The sequence below is a fragment of the Apodemus sylvaticus genome, chromosome 1 (genome assembly GCF_947179515.1).
Source record: "Apodemus sylvaticus chromosome 1, mApoSyl1.1, whole genome shotgun sequence".
Taxonomy (NCBI): Eukaryota; Metazoa; Chordata; class Mammalia; order Rodentia; family Muridae; genus Apodemus; species Apodemus sylvaticus.
In genome coordinates, this window is record NC_067472.1 from 103,681,050 (window position 1) to 103,705,710 (window position 24,661).

At 41.1% G+C, this 24,661-nt stretch overlaps 1 protein-coding gene across 6 annotated transcripts in view; it reads left to right on the forward strand.

Moving 5' to 3' along the window:
* Positions 1-22,917, forward strand: part of Nup98 (nucleoporin 98 and 96 precursor) — a 91,488-nt gene extending 68,571 nt beyond the window's left edge. For 5 of the 6 annotated variants that reach the window (XM_052156126.1, XM_052156125.1, XM_052156128.1 and 2 more), the window contains 12 exons: positions 266-419; positions 4,942-5,371; positions 7,109-7,338; positions 9,877-10,143; positions 10,823-10,980; positions 12,075-12,218; positions 13,622-13,764; positions 16,848-17,069; positions 17,794-18,035; positions 18,482-18,636; positions 21,474-21,585; positions 21,673-22,917. In XM_052156126.1, coding sequence (XP_052012086.1) covers positions 266-419; positions 4,942-5,371; positions 7,109-7,338; positions 9,877-10,143; positions 10,823-10,980; positions 12,075-12,218; positions 13,622-13,764; positions 16,848-17,069; positions 17,794-18,035; positions 18,482-18,636; positions 21,474-21,585; positions 21,673-21,890 — 2,475 coding nt within the window. In that variant the 3' untranslated portion in view covers positions 21,891-22,917. Of the gene's footprint in view, positions 1-265; positions 420-4,941; positions 5,376-7,108; positions 7,339-9,876; positions 10,144-10,822; positions 10,981-12,074; positions 12,219-13,621; positions 13,765-16,847; positions 17,070-17,793; positions 18,036-18,481; positions 18,637-21,473; positions 21,586-21,672 lie in introns of those variants that run through there. The other variant, XM_052156130.1, reaches the window with a different exon arrangement.
* The last annotated feature ends 1,744 nt before the right edge of the window (positions 22,918-24,661 follow it).

The following is a 24,661-nucleotide window of genomic DNA, read 5'->3' on the forward strand; positions in this document are numbered from 1 at the left end:
TTTGAAAACATGATAAATAGATGTTTAATTTCTCTCCCTCATCCTCTAGCTTCAGCCTTTTTGTTTAGCCTTTGGCTTGTTTGACTTTAAATTCATTTACTGAATGAGGCACATACAGGGTAGTAGTGTGTGGCTCACAAGAATGTTATACTTGTTCTGAGCACAGGCTTTAAAAAGAAACTATTTTTTGGTTCGTATAGACTGCATTTTTTTATGGTCTTTTATTTGTGGAAAATACTCATTCTGTAGATACTGCCCTTTTTAGATCATGAAAGCATCATTGCTTGTTGATGAAGAAGATGTAGATGCCATGGATCAACGCTTCAGTCACTTCCCTTCCAAAGGAGAGACTGTTCAGGAAATCTGTTCTCCTAGACTCCCCATTTCAGCCTCCCATTCATCAAAACCCCGCTCCATAGGTACAGTATAAAATGTGCTGGTTTCAAGGACACTCTAAGCTAAGATTTGACTTTTCATGTTTCTTCTTCTAAGCTGAATGGATTTCTTTAGCCGAACCCCTAAATTATGTATAACAAAGGCTGTGTGTGTGTGTGTGTGTGTGTGTGTGTGTGTAAATTTTTTTTAATACATATCATACTCTTCCTACCATCTAAGGCAGAGAGATTGCTGTGGATTTAAGGTTACCCAGAACAACTCAGCAAGACCCAGGGAGCTTGGCTCAACAGCTAAGAATATTTGTTCTTACAGAGGACCCCAGTTTAAACCACATGGTAGCTAATAACCCTCTGTAATTTCAAGGGATCTGACACCCTCTTCTGGCCTCCCTGGCCACCAGACACACATATAGTGCATATATATTATATACTTAAGCACTCATGCATACACATTTATTTAATGTCTTTTTAAAAAAATGGATCAGTGAATTGGTGTAGCTGATAAAAAGTGCCTGATTAGCTAAGTGAGATTGCTCTCTAGAACCCACATGGTGGGAGGAGAGAAATTACTTCCTGAAATTTCCCACTGACCTCCATGTTTGCGCACATATGCACACACACACACACACACACACACACATTTTAAAACAGATAAAGTCAAAGTGCGGACATGGCAGGTTTTTAAGTATCGTAAGTACCTCTTTATTGGTGTGTGTTTATTGAGCTTTTAGTGTTTATTGTGTTTTAGTCACTGTGGGTGTGGATTGCATGGTAAGCTCTAATCCAAACACCACCATAATACTTAGATTCCACAAGTGTTTTTTTGTTTTTTTTTTTTTGTTTTTTTGGTTTTTGTGTTTGGTTTTTTGGATTTGGTTTTTTCAAGACAGGGTTTCTCTGTGTAGCCCTGGCTGTTCTGGAACTCATTCTGTAGACCGGGCTGGCCTCAAACTCAGAAATCCGCCTGCCTCTGCCTCCCAGAGTGCTGGGATTACAGGCGTAAGCCACCACCGCCCGGCTTAGATTCCACAAGTTAACCATGTTCCTTTAATTTAGTTCTTCCATTGTCTTACTGCTTTTATTGATAGTAAACTTCAAGTATCTACTTCTCCCTAAAGTTTTGAAAATCCTTGTGAGGTAATCACATATTAGATTTTAAAACTTTTCCTTTTCCTACTAGGAAATAGTAGGAAATTGCTGATGCTACTTTATAGAGTACTGGCTAGAGAGATAATGGCTCAGCATTAAGATTATTGATTGCTCTCTAGTGAGTCTGGGTTCAATCCTCAACACCATCTGTGACTCTAGTCCATAGTATATAGTGCCTTCTTCTGAACTCAGATATTGCATACACATGGTGCACAGTCATACATGCAGATACACACATTTGTGTATGTGTGTGAAAAATCTCAAAAAATAAAAAGTTTATGGAGTATTGATATCAGTAAGATATCAGTGAGAATTTAGGCAATTAAAATTCAAAATACATTGAAAGCTAAAGAACTACCACTGGAAATTTTGTTAATGTTTTCTTAAAAGGTAAATAGAGGCCAGCAAGAAGGCTCAGCAGGTAAAGATGCAAGTTTTGGTTCCTAGGACCCACATTGTAGACAGAGTGAACCAACTCCCTAAAGTTGTCCTCTTACCTCTCCTTACATTCACACACACACACACACACACACACACACACTTTAAAAACCAAAACTAAATGGTTGAGGAGCATGGTACCTCACATAATCTCTGGCCTATTGAGTTTAGCCTCAGATTTATAGCAAGATGCTATCTCTAAAACATATTAGATATTTGTACTCACCGTAAACTTGACTTTTAATAGCCTGTACTCTCGAGTATTTCTTTTCATCTCAGCACTTGGGGGCCTAAGGAAGGAGGATTTAAGAGTTCAGGATGAGCATGGCATCTTAGCAAGACTTCATGTCAAAACAAAATTTTTTTATGTTATATGAATACATGCTTTTTCCTGTGTATATTTCTGCATCACTTGTGTGCATGGTGCCTACAGACTGGGGTGAATGTCTGTTTACCTGGAATTGGAGTTACAGACATTGTAAACTCCTACATAGTTGATGAAAATTAAACTCAGGTCATCTGGAAGAGCAGACTATGTTCTTAACCTATGAGTCATCTCTCTATCCCAGGGAAAAAGTTACTTTAGCTTGTTAAAGCAACCCATAATAACATTTCCTCAGACCTAGCACTGAACATTATAATGTCAGAACTGCAGTTTTGATCTGTATTGGATTTTTTGTAGTTTTATCTTGTTGGGTTTTTTGTTTGTTTGCTTTGGTGGTGGTGTTGTTGTTGTTGTTGTTGTTGTTGTTGGGTTTTTCAAGACAGGGTTTCTCTGTGTAGCCCTGGCTGTTCTGGAACTCAATGTGTAGATGAGGGTGGCCCCAAATTCACTGCCTGCCTCTGCCTCCAGAGTGCTGAGATTAATGGCATGCTACCATCACCCAGCTGGTTTTGTATTTTACTTATACATAAGGCTGTGTTTGTGCAAATATAATATTCTCAAAATTTTTAGATTTATCTATGTGTCTTGAATTTTTTTAGTTATTATGCATGTATCTGTAATAGGTTCATGAAGTGCCTACAGAGATCAGAAAAGAGTGTCAAATTTCTTGAAAGTTAAGTTAGAGTTGGTTGTAAGTCCCCATGTGTGTACTGGGTACCAAACTCAGATCCTCTGCAAGAGCAAGGAATACTTTTAACTGCTGAGCCACCTTCTCTAGCCATTGTAATGTCCTTTTAGCATAGTCTCCATCCCCTCTTAGCCATTTACTTTCCTGTTTCTTAGTCCCCAGACAATTTATCTTCTATTTTCATGTCATTAGTACATAAATAATGTTAGGAAATCTGTAATATCCAAGATCCATAAATAAGAGAAAACATGCAATATTTGTATTTCTGGGATGGATCTATTGTCTCCTTTTTCATCCATCATTTTAAAAATAGTTTTATTACATATACGATTTCAGTTAGGATATGATCCTTAATAAAAAAAAAGGAAGACCAAAGTATGGATGCTTCAGTCTTTCTTAGAAAGGGGGACAACATACTCATGGGAGCAAATACAGAGACAAAGTTTAGAGCAGAGACTGAAGGAAAGGCCATCCAGAAACTGCCCTGTCTGGGGATCTGTCCTGCATATAGTCACCATATCCAGACACTACTATTGCCAAGAAGTGCTTGCTGACTGGAGCCTGATAAAATTGTCTCCTGAGAGGCTCTGCCAGAGCCTGACAAATACAGAAGCAGATGCTTACAGCCATCCATTGGACTGAGCACAGGGTCCCCAATGGAGGAATTAAAGAATGGACTGAAGGGATTTGCAACCCCATATTAAGAACAACAGTATCAACCAACCAGAACCGCCAGAGCTCCCAGGCACTAAGCCACCAACTAAGGAGTACATATGGCTCCAACTGGATATGTAGCAGAGGATAGCCTTGTCAGGCATCAATGGAAGGAGAGGTCCTTTGTCCTATGAAGGGTGGATAGATGCCCTACTGTAGGGGAATTGAGGGTGGAGGCAGGAGTGGGGGGGTTGGTAAAGGAACACCCTCATAGAAGCAGGGGGAGGGGGGATGAGATAGAGGGTTTCTGGGTACCGGGGAAACCAGGAACGGAGATAACATTTGAAATGTAAATAAAATATCCAAGAAAAAAAGTTTTACCCAAGTGCATCACCCAGTCTAGTCACTTGATAGCGCTATGGACTTAGACAGGCCTCTTTTCTAAGCCCAGTTTTCTCAGTTTTAAAATGTGAGTAATGGTAATAATGCTTCCTGATCAGTGTTACTGAAAAGAGAAGTGTATACATGATTGTCTTTAATATTGTTATTAACGTAATTCTCAGGGATTTTGTTTTTCCTTTATAAAATCATTAAAATTCTTGCTTTGATTTCGTAGCTGAAAGGATAATTATTGTGTACTAGAGAGAAGGCTCAGTGGTAGAGAGCTCATACTGCTCTTGAAGAAGGCCCAAGTTTGATTCCCAGCACCCATATCAGGCAGCTTACAGTCCAGTTCTCCTGAACCTGTAACTCCGGGTCCAGGAGAATTGGACAGCTGGCATCCACAGGCAGCTACAGTCCTGTTGACACACCCACAAACATACATATAATTTAAAACTTTTTTAGTAAATATTGTGGCACACTCCTTTAATCCCAGCACCCGGGAAGCAGAGTTCAAGGCCCACCTGGTCTACATAGTGAGTTTCAAGACAGCCAGGCTGTACAGAGAAATATTATCTGGAAAAACAACAATAACAGCAACAACAAAAGATACTTACTATAGCCAGGCATGGTGCACATCTTTGATCCTAGCACTTAGGAGGAAGAATCAGGTGGATCTCTGAGGCTATCCTGGTCTTCATGAATTCTAGTACTTAAGCTACGTAGTGAACTTGTCTCCAAAGAAAAGTGATTATTGTAAAATCTGTCTGAGTATCTTCATCCTTAGTGATTTTTATTGCTAGTGAAGAAACAAACTGTGTTCTTAAGCCTGTTTTCCTCTTTGTTTTCAGTTGGTGGGTTGCTGCAATCAAAATTTGCAAGTGGAACTTTTCTTTCACCAAGTGCCTCTGTGCAAGAATGTCGCACTCCCAGGACATCATCTCTCATGAACGTCCCATCCACATCCCCCTGGTCTGTCCCTCTGCCCCTGGCCACTGTGTTCACAGTGCCCAGCCCAGCCCCTGAGGTTCAGCTAAAAACAGTGGGCATACGCAGGCAGCCAGGCCTAGTCCCTCTTGAAAAATCCATTACGTATGGTAAGGGCAAACTCTTGATGGACATGGCTCTGTTCATGGGACGTTCATTTCGGGTTGGTTGGGGTCCCAACTGGACTCTTGCTAATAGTGGAGAACAGCTGCATGGCTCTCATGAACTGGAAAATCTTCAGGTTGCCGATTCTGTGGAATATGGATTCCTGCCCAATCCAGTAGCTGTTAAATCGTGAGTTATGTTTCTTGATGCTTTGGGGGAATATCCACAATGTAATTGGGGTGTTCTATTATCAAGAAACCCAAGGTCAGCACCCTGCTTTTTGATATCTCTATATAAATTTTAAACCCAAGTATAAGTATTTCATATATGTTGTGTACATAGTATCATATATGTTCCTATGTAGTCCCTACAATTAAGCCCTCTTGTAATTACCATATAAAATGTATTGCATTTACACCAAATATGTACAGTTTTCTTATGTATTTTTTATAATTCTAATAAGTTTGTGTTTATTTACTATGGATGAAATGAATGATTATTAATTTTTAATTGATTTTGGAAAAATAAAGATCATCAGTTTCATGAACATCTCAGGAAAATCCATTCTAAATTTACTGATTGACTCTAAATTATGGTATTGTATTATTTTGGAGATTATTAATATCAGTTTTTAAAATTGTATCAAGTTCAGACTGACTTCATGTTCGTCTAAATTTGTAGTCTATCTGGGCATGGTGGTACAAATCTATAATCCCAGCACTAGACACAGGCAGAAGAGATCACAAGTTGGAGGCCAATCTAAGTTATATAGCAAGAACCTATTTTGAAACTCCAGAGGTAATACAGCTCTGTAGGCGTGCATTTCCCTAGCATGCCCAAGTCCCTCACTTCACTCTCTCGCTCATCAATTTAAAACAGATACAAACAAAGGAATTAAGTAATTTAGAATCTGGCCAAATGTGTTGGTCCACACATATAACACAGTCATCTAGGAGGTAAAGGCTGGAGAATTAGAAATTCATGAATCTTTCTTGGCTATATATCAAGTTTAGGGTTATATGATATGTATCTCAAAATTGTTTAAGTTTACCTTCATTACTTTTGACATCTAAGTATTTGTAAACTAGGCATTCTACATATAACTTTTGATGTTTAGATTTTGTAGTATCTGACTAAGTAGTGAACCAAGTAACTACTGACTCCATACTTGTACCCTGAGCTGAGCTTTGTTACATTAAAATATATTGGTTATCTTACCTTTGTATCATTACTCATACATGATTTTATAAACATCAGTGTTGTTTACTTGGAAATTATTGTTTCCACATATTGAAAAATGTAAAGTTCTTACAAATATTTTAATACCTCATTAGTCTTTCTAAGATTTAAGAAGCTGACAGTGTATAGATGGCTAACTTAAGAATATTTCCTACTCTTCCAGAGCAGCCAAGTTTAGTTCCCAGCACCCACAGTGGGCAGCTCATAAGCTCTTGTAACCCTCACTCCAGGGTATCTGACACTGCTTCTGGATTCTACAGTCAACATCTGTCCCTGACCACAGCATATACACACAACACATAAAAATAAGTTTTGAACAATCATTTGTAAAAAGAGAATTAGGCTCTGAGGGCTGTGAGTGTAGCTCAGTGGGCAGAGTGTTTGCATAGTGTGCGTGAGGCTCTGTGTGTCATTCCCAGCACAGCAGGAACCCAGTAGAGTGGTCAGTGCCTGCATGCCTGCAGTCCCATTATTTTGGAGGCATCTAGAGGCAGAGACATGAGAGATTGAATGTGATCCTTAGTTACATGTTCAAGACCAGCCTGGGCTACATGAAACTCTGTCTCAAAAAACAAACATAGCAGTGGAATGCCTTTTATTCTGTTGCATGTCAGAAATAAAGCATAGGTTGGTTGTAGGGAAATTTCAGCTGTCTTCATTTTCTCACTCATCTGTTGTTTCTTCTAGTCTATCTGAATCCCCATTCAAAGTTCATTTGGAAAAACTTGGCTTAAGACAGAGGAAGCTGGACGAAGATCTGCAGTTATACCAGACACCTCTAGAGCTCAAATTAAAACATAGCACTGTCCATGTAGATGAGCTGTGTCCTCTCATTGTCCCCAATCCTGGGGTTTCAGTCATTCATGATTATGCAGATTGGGTTAAGGAATCACCCAGAGATTTACTGGAACTACCAAGTAAGTACAAATTGTGTTGCTAGCCATTGTCCCAGGAATCAGGCAAATAGTAGCACGTGTTCCTAGGAGAATGTATTTCCTTAGGTTATCAGGTGACTTCCTGTGCTTACACATTGCTACAGTTCACCTGAGGCAAGAAGAAAGAAATTATGAGTTACTGTTTTTAAATCATTCTTATGGCTTGTAATTTATAAATACTTCCTCAAAGACCCCACAGCTAGTCAAAACCTCGGATTTTGGTAATTGAATTCCTGACAAATAACAAAGACATTTAGTAACGAGCCATGCTTGTTATGTGCAGGAAGTAGATATATAGCTGTCAGCGTATCAGGAGCTGTGCAGTTATTTGCCCTTTATTGTTATTGGCATGTGCTGACGATGTGTGTGTGTTTGTGTATCGGTGTGTAAACATATTGTAATCATACCTCCTTTTATTCCCTTTACTTCCATATCCCCACTGGTCTCTTTTTACTCATTATGTGTATCTGTCAGTCTGTCTGTCTTTGTGTTTTGAGACAGGCTTGCTTTGTGTAGCCCACTAAGCACAGCTTGTCTTCTTTTAACCCATGTTTCCTAAATTTCACTTATAAAGGAAGACATAGAATACTAGTTTTATTTTGTTTTGCTTGGAGTCTGACCTACTTTGCTTACCATCCATTTACCTGTAAATGCCATTGTTTAATTTTTTATGGCTCAGTAAACTTCCACCATGGCTGGGCAGTGGTGGCGCACGCCTTTAGCCCCAGCACTTGGGAGGCAGAGGCAGGTGGATTTCTGAGTTCGAGGCCAGCCTGGGCCACAGAGTGAGTTCCAAGACAGCCAGGGCTATACAGAGAAACCCTGTCTCAAAAAAACAAAACAAGCCAGGTGGTGGTGGCACACACCTGTAATCCCAGCCCTCTGGGAGGCAGAGGCAGGTGGATTTCTGAGTTCAAGGCCAGCCTGGTCTACAGAGTGAGTTCCAGGACAGCCAGGGCTATACAGAGAAACCCTGTCTCGAAAAAAACAAAACAAAACTTCCACCATGTAATATAGACTCCACTTTCTCTATCCAGTCCTCTGTTGATAAGGCTTCAAGGGTGATTCCCTAACTTGTCAGTTGGAAATCGAGCTACAGTCACAGTGTTCAGGTATCTTTTATGAGTCAGGTATCTGGGGTAAGAAGTGATATAACTAAAACTTAAATCTTTCCATTTTTTCAGGAACCTCCATATTTGTTACCATGGTGAATGGACTAATTTATATATCCCACAGCAACATACAAAAAATTCCTTTTTCTCAAACACTGTCAATCAGTACTTGTTATTTTTTGAGTAGTTTTTTTTTTCTTATTGTTAATTATTCCACCCAGAGTGAAAGCAATCTCAAGGGAGTTTTGATTTGCATTTTTCTGGTGGCTAAAGATTTGTACTTCTTATGGCTCATTTGCTTAACCATGTATTGATTTGCTTGCTTGTTTGGGTTTTGTTGTAGTTGTTATCTTTTATTCTAGATATTCCCTTTTAAACAGATTGCAAAGATTTCCTCTCATTTCATAATCTGTCTTTTCACCAGTGATTTTTTTACAGTGCAGAAGCTCTCGAATATGAGTAGTAATAATAATAATTAATAATAATGATGATGATGAAGCAACTTGCTGTTTATTAGAATATTCTACAGGAAGGCATTACCTAGGCCTGTATGTTAGCATTTAACTGCCATTTTCCTGTTTCAGTGTTTCAGCTTAAATTCTCAGATCTTAAAGTCTCGGATTCATTTTGAGTTTGCTAGCACCTCTTGTTAAAAAGCTGTGTGTTCTCTAATGTTTTGGCACCTTCATATGGCAGGCCCAACATTATATTTAATTTGTGTGTGGTTAGGGTGTGTGTGTGTGTGTGTGTGTGTGTGTGTGTGTGTGTGTGTGTGTGTGTGTGTGTGTTTGCCACTCAAATGTCAACTGGCAGGACAACAGCCCTAGCAGTGACTATTTCTACCAGATGTCTCTGAGAATGCTAAAGCAATCTGCTGCTGTGGTTGGAGAGTGAAATGCAGATGGTAAATGATTTCCAGCACCTATATGGAGACTCATGACCATCTTTAACTCCAACTAATGCCCTCTCAGGGCCTCTGGACATATTGCACATAACATGGTGCATAGACAGACAGACAGACAGACAGACAGACAGACAGACATACTACTCATACACATAAAATAATTTTTAAATGCATTTTGTGGCAAAATTTGGTCAAATTAGAGAATCTCCTCTTGACCATCACAGTTAATAGCTGTAATTAGACTCAGAAAATTTGTTTAAAGGAGCATCAGGTTGTTATCTTAAGTATCACAGGTATACAGAGTGAGCAAACATACCATCTACTTGTGCAGCTTATATAAATTGAGATGAACAAATTGGGAAAAGTGAGCTCACAAACTTGAATGAGTGGGGTAGTTTTTGGTTTGTTTGTTTGTTTGTGCTGATATATTTTGCACCACAGTTAATGATGACCTCTCAAGAGGTCTTGCCAAACTTTAAATCATTGGTTTTTGTACTTTCTTAGTTGTGAAGCACTGGAGCCTGACATGGACATTATGTGAAGCTCTGTGGGGCCACCTAAAGGAGCTGGACAGCCAGCTGGATGAACCCAGCGAATACATGCAGACGCTGGAGCGAAGAAGAGCTTTTTCCCGCTGGCTGTCCCATACTGCTGCACCTCAGATTGAAGAGGAAGTCTCCTTAACCCGCAGAGACAGTCCCATAGAGGCCGTCTTCAGCTACCTCACGGGCAGTAGGATTAGTGAGGCCTGTTGTCTGGCACAGCAGTCAGGTAGGAATGAGATCCTCCACCACTACCTACTTCTCCCACACTATCCCTGCCTTACCATTGTAATTTGCTTTCTAAATATATCCAAGTAAGATTGTTGGTCTAGAGACCATATATTGTTTTCCTAAACAATTCTCTGGAACCTTAAATATTGTTTAATTAAAACTGTATAGCTCTTATATGCAGTTGTAGTAAAAAAAAAAAAAAATGCAGGTAAGTAGAAAGCACTAGGACAAAAGCACCCAAATTCTAAGACTTAGTCACTGTAAACATTTAAATGTGTGATCTGTACTTAGGTGGTTATCTTTGTAATTCATAGAGTATGCATAAATGTATGCATATAGAGCAACATATATATACAAATGGTTCAGAGTTGCTGTCCAGGTTGTCCTCATAGTATTGTGGTATCCTTGCCAGTCAAAGATAGCTCCCTGAAAAAAAGCCAGGCCAGGACAGAAACCCTGTATGAGAACCAGACCGAGATCCACCTGCTTCTGCCTCCCACATGCTGGGATTAAAGGTGTATGCCACCATTGCAATGGTTAATATATAACATTGGCATATTCCTTTGACAACTGCTGAGTCTTTCCTCCCAAGGCCTGGAAGAAGATGGTAATAGCCTATGTTTCATTACGTCTGTAGATCCTTAGTCCTCATCAGAAAACTTGTGTTTCTCGTGTAGGTGATCATCGCCTTGCCCTTCTTTTGTCTCAGTTGGTGGGAAGCCAATCAGTGCGGGAGCTGCTCACCATGCAGTTGGCCGATTGGCATCAGCTCCAGGCTGACTCCTTCATCCACGATGAGCGCTTGCGCATATTCGCCCTGTTAGCTGGAAAACCGGTAATGTCATACTAATTTTCTTGTAAATTTTACACTATTAATATAACTGACAGTTTTGTCTTGTTTCTAGATAGAAATATTTTCAACTTAAAATGTCAGTTAGCTGGGCATGGTGCCATACACTTTAGTCCTAGCACGTGGGAAATAAGATTCAGGTGGAGCTCTTAGATCTAGACCAGATTCAAGACAAACGTGGTCTATAGCGGTCCAGGATAGCCAAGGCTTCTTAGGAGACCCTGTCTCAAAAAAAAACTTTAAGAAAAAAATTACTACATTTATTTGTGCTTTTGCACACTTGTTCTCAAGCATGTGTGTGTACACTGGCGCGTGTATGAAGAACGAAGGATGACTTGCCAGACTCGCTCCTACCAAGTGGGTCTTGGGGTCAAACAGGTCCTCAGCCTTTACCCATTCAGTCATCTCACTGGCCTAAAAATACTTTATTAATTAGTATAAACTTGAAATAAAAGGGGCTGGCAAGATGGCACAGCAGGTAAAGAAAATCACTTGCTGTCAAACCTGAAACCTGGTCAGCCAGTCCCTGTAACCACCTCTAACTTCTGATCTTCACACATCATGGCATGCATATGCTCACATACAAAAATAAATACAGAAAGCTATCCTATATCAAAATAATATTTACATAGTAAACAATGTATAATTGTTTTCTCAGACATTTTAAAATCTATATTGATGTATAAGTTCATATTTGCACAGTTTTCCAATGTATTGTTCTTTTTAATAGCCACAACTCTTTGTTTTACTAGTAATGGAGTAATTATTTTAATCCAGTTTTGCTATTTACTCTTTGATTATCTGTTGTGTCTGTATGTCTTTCTCATACCAATTATGGCAAGACAATGGGATGGGAGATTTCACATCCAAGCCATAACATTAAGACTGGGTGTGGTGGCATACTCCTTTAATCCCAGCAGAGGCAGGAGGATCTCCTAGTTCAAGGCCAGCCTTTTATACATAATGAGGCCCTGTCTCAAAAACTAAACAAAAAGCTAACATAAGTGAACAGCTTGTAGACAGGCTGTAGTAACCAAGGCAACCTAAAGTTGACATGGTAATGCTCTTATCTCTTGCAGGTGTGGCAGCTCTCGGAACAGAAACAAATCAATGTGTGCTCTCAGCTAGACTGGAAACGAACACTTGCTGTCCATCTTTGGTATTTGCTTCCACCAACCGCCTCCATTTCCAGGGCTCTCAGCATGTATGAAGAAGCATTTCAGGTATGTGTGTATTCAGAAGAGCCAAGTGAGAACGCTAGTAGGTGTTTTGTCTTTCCAGAGAAGTCCTGCAAGCTGGGTATGGTAGGCACGCCTTAATCCCAACACTTGGGAGACAAGAGTCAGGTCTAGGGCTACATGATGAGACTCTCAAAAAAAAAAATTTTTTTTTTAAGTCATAGAAAAAAATATCAAGTAATACAATACTTAATGCTGACTGCCCTCTTTCAGAGTAATATAAAATTGAAACAGACCCAACAAATTCAAAACTTTACCTTTACCTTGCTTGCCTCTAGACAGAGCAATCACCTCTTCAATTTCTCCTACCATTTACTTTCTTTCAGAGGAGGGGGTTGTTCTTTTTTTCTTTATTTCCTTTGTGGTGAGTGTTTGACACAGTGTTTCTCTGTGTAGACCTGGACTGTACTAGAACTCTCTCTGTAGACCAGACTAGCCTCGAACTAAGAAATCTGCCTGCCTGTCCTGCCTCTGCCTCCCAGGTGCTGGGATTAAAGGGCAGCACCAGCCTACCCACCGTTTGCTTTTACTCTATTTAAAAAAGTCATGAATTTTCTTAATGTTTTTTTCTGCGTCTATATGAAGTGGTTTTTTTGTCATTTCTAAGACTAGCTTATCCCTTTGGGAATTGCTTAAGCATGACATGAGGTTTAACTCACCCCTTATTAACATTTAAGCTGAGATTCTTCAATGTCATATCTCATATCTCTTGTCATTATTGAAGTTAAAAAGTTGTCTTGAGCCAGACATTGTGCACCCCTTTACTTCCAGTGATTGCAGGCAGGTGGATCTCTGAGTTCTAAGCAAACCTGGTCTAAATATCAAGTTCTAGGACACCCAGGACTACATAGAATAGTGGTTCTCAACCTGTGGGTCATGACCCCTTTGGAGGTCAAAAGCCTTTCATATAGGGGTCACCTAAGACCATGAGAAAACACAGATATTTACATTGCAATTCATAACAGAAGCAAAATAGCAGTTATGAAATGGCAATGAAAATAACTTTATAGTTAGGGTCACCACAACATGAGGAACTGTATGAACAGGTTTCAGCATTAGGAAGACTGAGAACCACTGACAGAGACCTTGCCTATACAGGTGTCTTAATATTGAGACATGATACTACTGATTGAAAAGAACTGTTAAGGGCTGGAGAGATGGCTTTGGGGTTAAGAGTACTGACTGCTCTTCCAGAGGTCCTTAGTTCAATTCCCAGCAAGCAATCACATGGTGGCTCACAACCATCTGTAATGGGATCCAATGCCATTTTCTGGTGTGTCTGAAAACAGCTACAGTGTACTCAAAAACAAAATAAGTAAATAAATTAAAAAAAAAAAAAGGAAAGAAAAGAACTGTTAAAATGCTCTTTCAAAATTCTTCCTTTTCAGAATACTTCTGAGGGTGATAAATATGCCTGCTCCCCTCTCCCTTCTTACCTGGAGGGCTGTGGCTGTATGGTAGAGGAAGAAAGAGACTCCCGGAGACCACTTCAAGATGTTTGCTTTCATCTTCTAAAACTCTACAGTGACAGGTAAACTAGGCCCAGGATGATAATCACTTCAGTCAGCATCATTGAGATAAATCAGGATGCAGTGGGTAGGAATTATCACAGCAAACGGTCAACACGGCGCGCGAGCACACACACTGTCGCTACAGAAACTTCCTAATGCCATGTAGGGATTAAGTCCTAAGTGTTTAGGGAAGGATTGTTACTATAAATTAATATTGTTGTTTTAGGAATTTCCGTAGTTGGAATCATTTGTATTCTTTCTCACCTGACTTCTCTCACTCAGCATGATGCTGAGATTTACCCATGTCAGTGAGAACAGCAGAAGTTGGTTTGGAGTAGATAATTGTTTCAGCACTGCAGATGTTTGCATAATTTACATACTGATTTATTGGTGGGTAGATATTGTTGGTTTGGCTGTTAGAAACTCTCTGCATAGCTGGGCAGTGGTGGTGCACGCCTGTAATCCCAGCACTTGGGAGGCAGAGGCAAGTGAATTTCTGAGTTGGAGGCCAGCCTGGTCTACAGAGTGAGTTCCAGGCCAGCCAGGGCTACACAGAGAAACCCTGTCTCGAAAAAACCAAAAAAAAAAAAAAAAAAAGAAACTCTCTGCGTTAAGCCAGGTCTTTGTCAAAACTGCTTGGGAGACTGAGGTCAGAGTGGTTCACAAAAGCCCAGACTTTTCAGTCATGTAAGGAGAATGTTTGTTATTTCACATTCTCACTGGTGATGTATAAAATCTCTAATTGCTGGATGTCCTCTTCAGAATTTGGTATTGTATGTGTAGAAGCACTCTCTGTATGTTGTATATGTTTATATATTTTTATTTTGGTAGTTTGAGATTGGGTTTCTAAGTAGACTGGCCTAGAATTCACTCTCCCATGAGTTAGGATTATAATATTGTACCTCCATGAAATAAGTTCTTAATAAGAAAGAGAAGTGCATCTGTGAGTTCAAGGGCAGTCTGGTCTGCAGATCGAGTTCCAGAACAGCTAGAGAAACCCTGTCTCAAACAAAACAAAATCAAAATGTTGGGGTGGAGAATGCTTTATCTAACAGTAATGAATTAACTCATGAAGTTGTATCTAAATAAGTTATTTTGATGCTTCTTTTATTACTTTATCTTAAACATAACTAGGATTTTTGGTTTTCTTTCATCTGGTCACAACTAACAGGTCACAGCTTATTTTCTACTCTTCAAGATGCTTACTTTAAACACTGAGTAAAAATAGAATTAGTTACAATTGTATCTGTCCTGACAGGCAGTGATGGCACGGGCCTGTAATCCCAGCGCTTGGGAGGCAGAGGCAGGTGGATTTCTGAGTTCCAGGACAGCCAGGGCTACACAGAGAAACCCTGTCGGGGGGGGGGGGGGAGAATTTTGGTATCTGGTTTTTTGTTAACATACCTATTCAGATCTTCTTGCTTTTTGTTTTGTTGTGTTGTGTTGGGTTTTTGGGGTTGTTTTTAAGACAGGATCTCTTTAGCCCTGGCTGTCCTGAACCCACTTGTAGACCAGGCTGACCTTGCTCTGCCTAAGCTTGTGAATGCTTGTGACTAAAGGTGCCTGGCCTACAATTTAATTACTGTAGTTTATGTATGTAACCTTTTTTGGCTACATGTATAAATGTAACATTCAAGTGTTTGATGCTATTTAATGGTCTGAAGAGGGTGGCAGATTACCAAGAGCTAGAGCTATGGGTTGTTGTGAGCCACCAGCTGGGTGTTGGGAACTGAATTCCAGTTTATCGCAAAAGCAGTAGGTGTTCTTAAGCACTGAGCTATCTCCTGCCCCCTTAGCTGTTTTTTTTCCTTAGATACAATTTTATATATTCTGGTTGGAGAAATTTATTTATTTATTTATAATGAATTATGGTTTTTGTTTTCCAGAGACAATTTCTCTGTGTAGCCTTGGCTGACCTAGAACTCAGTCTGTAGACCAGCCTGGCCTTGAACTCACAAAGAACCACCTGCCTCTACTTCCTTTTTTTTTTTTTTTTTTTTTTTTTTTGATTTGGTTATTCCGAGACAGGGTTTCTCTGTGTAGCCCTGGCTGTCCTGGAACTCACTCTGTAGACCAGGCTGGCCTCGAACTCAGAGATCCGCCTGCCTCTGCCTCTCAGAGTGCTGGGATTACAGGTGTGAGCCATCACCGCCCGGCCTGCCTCTACTTCCTAAGTGCTGGGATTAAAGGCAAGCACTATGACCCCCCCAACTATATATATATATATATATATATATATATATATATATATATATATATATATATATATATATATATATATATATTGTAACAAGTGAGAAGGGTTTTTGTTTCAGTTCATTTGCATGTTTGTGCATATGTGAGTTAGAGGACACCTTAAGAGAGCCCATTCAGTCTTTCTACTATATGGGTCCTGGGACTGAATTCAGATTAGCAGACTTGTAAGTAATAAGAGCAATAACCCAGAGCCATCTTGACAATTCAGAAATTTTTTTGCTTTGTTTGGTTTGTTTCTTGGTTTTTTTTTTTTTTTCTTTCCGTTGGTTTTTTTTGAGACATGGTTTCTCTGTGTAACTGCCCTGTCTGTTTTGGAACTAGTTTTGTAAACCAGGCTGGCCCTCAAACTCACTGAGATCTGTTTCCCTCTGAGTCAAGTACTGGGATTAAAGGCATGAGCTACCACTGCCCAGCAATTTCACTTCTAATAGGTTAGAAATTTGAAGTCGGGTGGTGGTAGTGGTGTGTACCTTTAAACCCCAGCACTTGGGAATCAGAGGCAGGCAGATCTCAGTGAGTTGGAGGACAGCCAGAGCTATTTGGAGAAACCGTTTTGAAAAAAATCAAAAGAAAATAAAGTAGCAGATACTATAATATAGGAAGAATGGAAATTGTAAAAGTTCATATGCCGGAATGGTAAAATGCATATGTTAAACCGTTCCAACAAACCTGTTAAGATGACACTTTTCTGAGAGGTGTCTGGTATTCTGTGTAGGGGCTACTGACAAGACTCTAATACTTTGCCCTCTGGTTCTTTTATTGTCTCCTGAGACACAGAACAGTTAACCTGTTCAGTACAGGTGATCTGCCAGCTGAGTATCCTGACTGAATACTTTCTTCTCCTCAGACATTATGATCTCAATCAGCTTTTGGAACCCCGAAGCATAACTGCTGATCCTTTGGACTACCGCCTAAGCTGGCACCTTTGGGAAGTTCTTCGTGCTCTTAACTATACCCATCTCTCAGAACAGTGTGAAGGTGTGCTACAGGCCAGTTATGCTGGCCAACTGGAAAGTGAAGGACTCTGGGAGTGGGCTATCTTTGTCTTCCTGCACATTGACAACTCTGGGTAAGTAAGTCATTGAACCCACTGGGAATACCCAGCACCTCAGGGCAGTGCCTACTGGTTCCTCTTCAGGTCCAGTTCAGTAAGGACTGCTTACAGTGGCTCTCAGTTTGTGGATCTCCATCCCTTTGGGAGTCAAAGGACCCTTTCACAGGGGTCACCTAAGACTATCAGAAAACACAGATGTTTACATAATGGTTCATAACAGTAGAAAAATTATGAAGCAGCAATAAAAATAATTTTATGGTTAGAGGGTCATAACAACATGTGTTAAAAGTGTTGCAGCATTAGGAAAGTTGAGACCCACTGGCTTAGAACATGTTAGATACAGCCATATGATAAATCTCAAAGGGCCTGGAGAGATAGCTCATCAGTTAAGAGCACTTGGTCCTTTAACATGGGATCAAGTTCAATTCTCAGCACCTGTGTTGGGATACTCACAACTGCCTGTGGTGACTCCAACTATGAAGAGCCAACACCTGTGACCTCCAAAGGAACCTATATTCATGTGCACATACTTCTCAACATACACATTTACACATAATTAGAAACAATATTAATATTTGAGATTATCATAACTGACTTTGTGGTTTGTTTTAAGTTTGAAGCGGTCCTCCAAAGATCAGAGTTCCAATTGAGTAACTCCCCAGGGGACCATCTCAGCTGTCCACCTCAGCCTTCTCCAGACCAGGGGTGATGCTTATTCCAGTTTCTGTCTTCCCCACAGCATGCGTGAGAAGGCTGTTCGAGAGCTGCTGACCCGCCACTGCCAACTGTCAGAGACCCCTGAGTCTTGGGCTAAGGAGACTTTCCTTACACAGAAGCTTTGTGTGCCTGCTGAGTGGATTCATGAGGCCAAAGCAGTTCGAGCACACATGGAATCCAATAAGCACTTGGAGGCCCTCTATTTATTTAAAGCTGGTCACTGGAACCGCTGCCACAAATTAGTCATTCGGCACTTAGCTTCTGGTGAGTGCAAAAGCCTACCTCTCCTGAATTAACCCATATTTTTCTAACCTGTGAATCCTCATTGGTACTTCAAGCAGAGATAGTATTCAGTTCAGGACATGGCAGGCTTGATGTTCCACCAAAACACAGCAAAGAGGCTTGTTCTGGGCAAGGGTCTATGAGGTGGGGAAAGATAGCACTGTTGTAGTTACCACCTGCCACAAACGTTCTGTTCCCTAAGCTCTGCTCACTTGTGGAAATGTTAACTAACAATACCAGAAATTGTTGCTCTGCAGCCTGAAGCCAGGAATTCTTCACCTGTACCTTCGAACTTTCATAACATCAGCCTTGAAATTTTGAAAAACAACATTCTTTGTCCTTTCTGCCTGCCCGAGATTTATGTCTGGTCTTCTACACTGTTGTGAATCACACCGTTGTACACTGAAGTCAATGTTTTATTTCTTCAGATGCCATTATTAATGAAAACTATGACTACCTGAAAGGATTCTTAGAAGATCTGGCCCCTCCAGAGCGCAGCAGCCTAATCCAGGACTGGGAAACATCTGGGCTCGTTTACCTGGATTATATTCGAGTAATTGAAATGCTCCACCGTATTCAACAGGTATCTAAAATTCCTTAAGCCACTGTCTAGCTTTTTCTTTTAATTGGCACTTAAAGCAGAGACTTCAAAAGGCCATACTTTTTACCCCAGTACTTGAGAGGCAGAGGCAAGCATATATCTGTGAGTGAGTTCCAGGACAGCCAGGCTATGTTCAAAACTAAAGAACGAAACCGTGGCGACACACATATAATCCTAGCATTGGGGAAATGAGGCAGAAGGATCAGGGCTTTGAGGCCAGACTAGGCTGTGTTAAATTCATTGAACATGGGACTTTGGAGTTGTTTGTTTGTTTGTACTTTACCCTATAACCTAAGCCAGCCAGGACTCACTGTATATAGCCCAGGTTGGCCCTTTTTAGTATACTTACTGGGAGTAGTGGGGTTATACACACCATAGCACAGATGTTCAGGTTCCTAGACAAGTTGTGGAAGTGGGTTCTCTTCTGGGAGTTTAACTGGAGTCATCAGGCTTGGCAGCGAGCACCTTAGCTGCTGAATCATCCTTCTAAAGTGAGTTACACTCTCTTACTCCCAAAACACAGGGGACAGTTTTTGAACCTGCCAAATCATGATGGTTTTTTTTGTTTTTTTGTTTTTTTGACATTTCTACATTTTAAGTTTGGGGAGACCTCTTCTGTTGAGTATAGAAGTTCAGAGCTCAAGCTTCTTGGGACAAAAGGTTTCCCACATTGACTCAGTAACTAAGTTATTAACCTTTTCATTCTTTCCCCAGGAGGATTGTCAGGAGCTAGAGTAGTCAATGCATAGACTACAGTATGTATCCAACAGGTTCTCATGACTGTTAAACAAAATAAGCACAGGACTTTGGCATAGTACCTTACACATACTAAAATCTTGATAACAGTTCCTATTTTTATCCGTTTCTGATTACTAGTCCCAGGCCAAGCATATAGTGGCATATTTTAGTAGTCATTGAAGAAACATTTCTAGTTGATTCAGTTCATTTATGCAACATAGTCATTAACCCAAAATATACTGAGTACTGTGGATTTGGGAGCTATGGGGGTAAACAGCATGTTTTTTCCTTACTAAAGTACTGATTCAGTGAGGAAAGGCGTTTGAGTAAGCCAGCAATACTAAAGAGTAAAGGAAAATATTTACCATGGATTGTCGATTATATGCCAGTCATAGGGTAGCTCAGTATCCATATTCATAACCTAATGAAACACAATTAATCCTCTGGAGAGATGGCTCAGTGGTTAAAATCACTTGCTGCATGTGCAGAGGTTCAAGTCTTAGTGTCCACACGGTGGCTCACAGACATTATCCAATCCAGTATGTCCAGTATTCATGCAGACAAACATCATGCACAAAATAATATCTTTGATTTCCCAGTTCTATTTTGCTGTTTTCCTCTTACGAGTGTGTTGCATATAAACACTTTGCACCTTACAGGGCTTGGCTGTTTCCTTTCCCCAGAAAGCTCCACCATGTTTTTAGGAAGGTCTCAGCTTACAAATGGTCTCTCTAAAGAAGCTTCCCCTGCTTTGACACAGATATCCAGTTGCTTTATTTCCACAGCTTACCATTCTTCACGATTTTCTTGTCTGTAAAGTTCATGAAAAGAGTAGTTTGTGTCTAGGGATAAATGAGTGAATTTTGCAAGCCCTCTTCAAAGTGAGCTCCAGAGCACTTATAGCCAAGTTTGATGACCTGAGTTCAGCCTCCAAAACTCACAGAGTGAAAGGAGAGCTTTGATGCATGCTTCCATGGCATGCATTCACAGACTGAATATTGAATAACCTTAGGGAGGGCACGTGGGGGGGGGGGGGGCAGGGGGAGAACAGTCAACCTGGTTTGTTTTTAATGTCTCTGAGCCAGGGGTGATATACATGCCTGTAATTTGCCATGGTAAACAAGAGGGTGATAGCAACTCCGGGACCAGCCTGGGATATACAATGAATTCTAGGCCAACTGAGGCTACATATTAAGACTGTAACTAAAAACCAAATGCAGCTAAGCTCCTAAGGTTTTTGAGGTGAGAAGTAATGGTGGTCCAAGCTCCAGCAAGGGGTGTAGCACAGGAATGGAAGATGGGTATATTGGGTAGAACTAAGGACTTAGAAACCAATACATTGCTGGGCAGTGGTGGCGCACGCCTTTAATCCCAGCACTTGAGAGGCGGAGGCAGGTAGATTTCTGAGTTCGAGGACAGCCTGGTCTACAGAGTGAGTTCCAGGACAGCCAGGGCTATACAGAGAAACCCTATCTCAAAAAAACAAAAATTAAAAAAAAAAAAAAAGAAATCAATTCATTGACCATAACTGGAACCATAGGGACGGATCAGGAGAGTATATAAGAATAGGTCCTACACTGTTAGAAATGACTATGACCTTAGAATAAAGAGATGTAATTAGATGTTGGTTTAAATGTCACCTCTTATTACATGTGTGTCTCTGAGTGTCATACTGTATCTGAACCAGATTTACCGTAGGTTTTTTGGTGTTGTGTGGTTTGTGAATCATGATCTCAAGACCTGTGCAGCCCAAGGCTCTGTGTTCTTTCCCTTATGTTTACCCTTAGTGCCTGTCCTTAGCAACTAGATGATATGATGGTCCCGTGGATTTTCTCCCCCTCTTATTGTTGTAATTAGGATTTTGTGTAATCTGTGGTAGGATTGAGGTATACGTGTAGGGTTTTTGTTTTGGTGGTGGTAGTGTTTCATTTTTGTTTTTTGAGACAGGGTTTCTGTTTATAGCCTTGGCTGTCTTCTCATTTGTAGACCAGGCTGGCTTCAAAATCAGAGATGCTGAAGTGCTGAGCTGAAAGGCATGTGAGGAGGAGTTCCTTTGTCCTTACTCATTCTCTTTCCCATAGGTGGACTGCTCAGGCTATGAACTAGAGCACCTACATACCAAAGTGACTTCACTGTGCAGCCGGATAGAGCAGATCCCGTGTCACAGTGCCAAGGATCGCCTGGCTCAGTCAGGTAGGCATGCAGGCTCTGCTCGTTCATGGCTTTGTCACCCGACACCAGTGCCACGTTCTCAGCACTCACTCTGGGTTTTCTCTCCAGATATGGCCAAGCGGGTAGCCAACTTACTGCGGGTAGTACTGAGCCTTCAGCATGCTCCTGATGCCACCTCCAGCTCAACGCCAGACCCTCAGCGAGTCCCTTTACGTCTTTTGGCTCCCCACATTGGCAGGCTGCCCATGCCTGAGGACTACGCCTTGGAGGAACTGCGAGGCCTTACCCAGTCCTACCTTCGAGAACTGACTGTTGGGAGCCAGTGAGCCTGGCTCTTGCCACCACACTCACACCACTCACACTCGCCATACTACAGTCCCCAGCATTGTTTTAATTGACACTTCACCAGTCTCTGGGAATCCTCCATTCCTTTCTGCTGCATCTTCTAGTTATTCAGGGGTTTTCCTAATGCTGAGCATACCTACAATAGCTCATAAGGGCTTCTGGAACAACAACAACAACAACAAAAAAGACAGGTCTCCATTTATCAACCTCAAGACCATTCAGTTTTTTTTTCTTTTGAAACATGGTCAATAAAACCTCTTTGGCAGAACCTCCCAAAACCCAGGGAATTCTTTTCCTTCCACACCCAGAGTTCTGACTCTCACCCCATGCCAGCATCTAACCTCCACCACTGCAATCCTTTTGTACCGTGACTGACAGACATCTGACATATGACTGACTGACCTTCCCTTACAGATTGTCTCTCAAGTACATTTCTCAGTTAACAGTGATTCAGGAGTCAAAAGAGTTGGACCTTGTTCTTTGGTAAATTTAAGGTAGAAGGGCTGCTGTCTGCTATGGAGGCAGAGAGCTCCAAGGCCTTTACTGATGCCTTGTGTATCCTTTGGACAGCAGACTATCATGTGCCGTGGCCCCAGGCCACAGAGAACAACTCCTCAGAAGCCCCAGAAGTGCTCTGCCCTTGATCATCAGTCGTCTTCCTTGATTTGTCAGAGGAGTTTAGATGAAGAAAGTCAAGGGTGTTCCTCCCTGCCCTCCCAAGAACATTTCCCAGAAGATAAACTGTCCCTGAGACAGGTCTGGCTGCGCCCTAGGGGCAAATAGAGAAGGCCTTTACCACGTTGCTGCTGGCTATAGGAAGTCCGAGGCTCTAGCCTGAAACAGCTGGTATTTGGGGCTGTCACAGACAATATGGCCACTCCTAGCTCTTTATGCATGAAGATTATGTAAAGGTTTTTATTAAAAAATATATATATATATAAATGATCTAGATTATTTTCCTCTTTCTGAAGTACTTTCTTAAAAAAATAAAATGAAATGTTTATAGAATTCCTGGTGGTGTTGACTTTCTCTGTGTGTTTTTGGAGACTCTGGAATCCTCCTCTAAGAAGAAACAGATCCTAAGTTAGAGAACAAGGGGCTGAGGAGTGAGTTCAGCAAGTCAGAGCACTAACCACACAAGCCTGACAATCCAAGTTCAGTTCTCAGAATCCTCATAAAAAGCAAGCTGTTAGCACACATCAGTTATCCCAGCATGCAGGCTGCCGAGATAGCTCAGTGGGTAAGAGCACTGCCTGTTCTTCTGAAGGTCCTGAGTTCCAATCCCAACAACTACATGGTGGCTCACAACCATCCATAATGAGATCTGATGCCCTCTTCTGCTGTGTCTGAAGACAGCTACAGTGTACTTACATATAACAATAAATCTTTTTGAAAAAAAAATAATCTTAGCACTCTGTATGTGCCTGGCAGAGAACTTCTTACATAGATATAGTGTATTTGGGTCATATCCGCTCCCACTCTCAATTCCCAGCATTCTGGTTGTGTTTGGATATACATTTACTACTTGTGTGCCTAGTGCCTGTAGAAGCCAGAGGGTGTCAAATCCTTAAGAACTGGAATTAGGAACAGTGACAAGCCACTTTATGGGTGCTGGTTCTTTGCATGCTAGGCAAGATCTCTACAGTTGAGCTGCATCTCAACCCAAAGGCTAAATTTATATGCACAAATTTAGGGACAAGGACGTTATTGACTAGTACTGACACACTAATTTTTGCACATAGATTCTAAGTTGAAGCTGTTCCTCTGAATATACTTTCTATTCAAAGCCTGCTCTGTTCTGGAGGTTCTTAAACCAGGAGTCACTGCTTTCTAAGGGTAGTGATGGCTCCTGGCTGTTTCACACAGGCCTCTGAGGATCCGATGAGGATTCAAGTCTACTCGGTCCTAATTGTTGAACTGAGGAGCCAGCAAGTTCCAGGATGGTTTAAACCAAAGACTTCTGCAACATCACATAATTGGGGGATAAAAGAACAGTGGGTCTACTTTGTCTGAGTCTTCAATCCCTGAGGCTAGGAATTGAAGAGTTTGCAATCCTCCCTCCACACTGGCTCAAAGAGAATGGCCAGGCTTCTGGCAGAGAATTCTTGTCTTTCTTGTGCCAGAGGTTTGTCATTAAGAATGTGCTACAGCTCATGCTTTTAGCGGTATTAACAATTATTGGTATGGGGAATACTTGCTCTTGGGGCAAGTACTATTTCTATTAAAAAACAAAGGAAGGCTGTGGCTCATTGCTGCTTGCTAAGCATGCAGGACGTTCGGTTCAGACCTCAATAACATAAACAGCATGGTGAGGCCTGCCTGCCTGGATCTCAGCACTTGGGAAGTGAGGCAGGAGAGACAGGAGGTCAAGGCCATCCTTGACTAACTGGGACTAAAAGGTCAGCACATAAAGTGGGAGGGGGAGGCAGAAGTTCGTGGTCATCCTCAGCTACAAAGGATTCCAAAGTGTAAGTCTTCTGACTGAATAATCCTCACTGTGACCCTTAACCGCTAATCCCTAACCTTAACTCTAACCCTTATCAGCCCGCCCCACCTGTCCACCATATTTAGGCACTGGGTGGTGTCATCCTAGAATCACTACAGGCACTGAGGAAATGCTTCACAGGACCATCTGAAGTAGTCTGACTCAGCATACTCCCATGAGGAGGGCAGAGCTTAGCTGGCACAAAACACCTGAGTCTTGATGTTCTCTTACTGAGAGGAAAGGTACAGGTCTAAAAGGAGCCTCTAG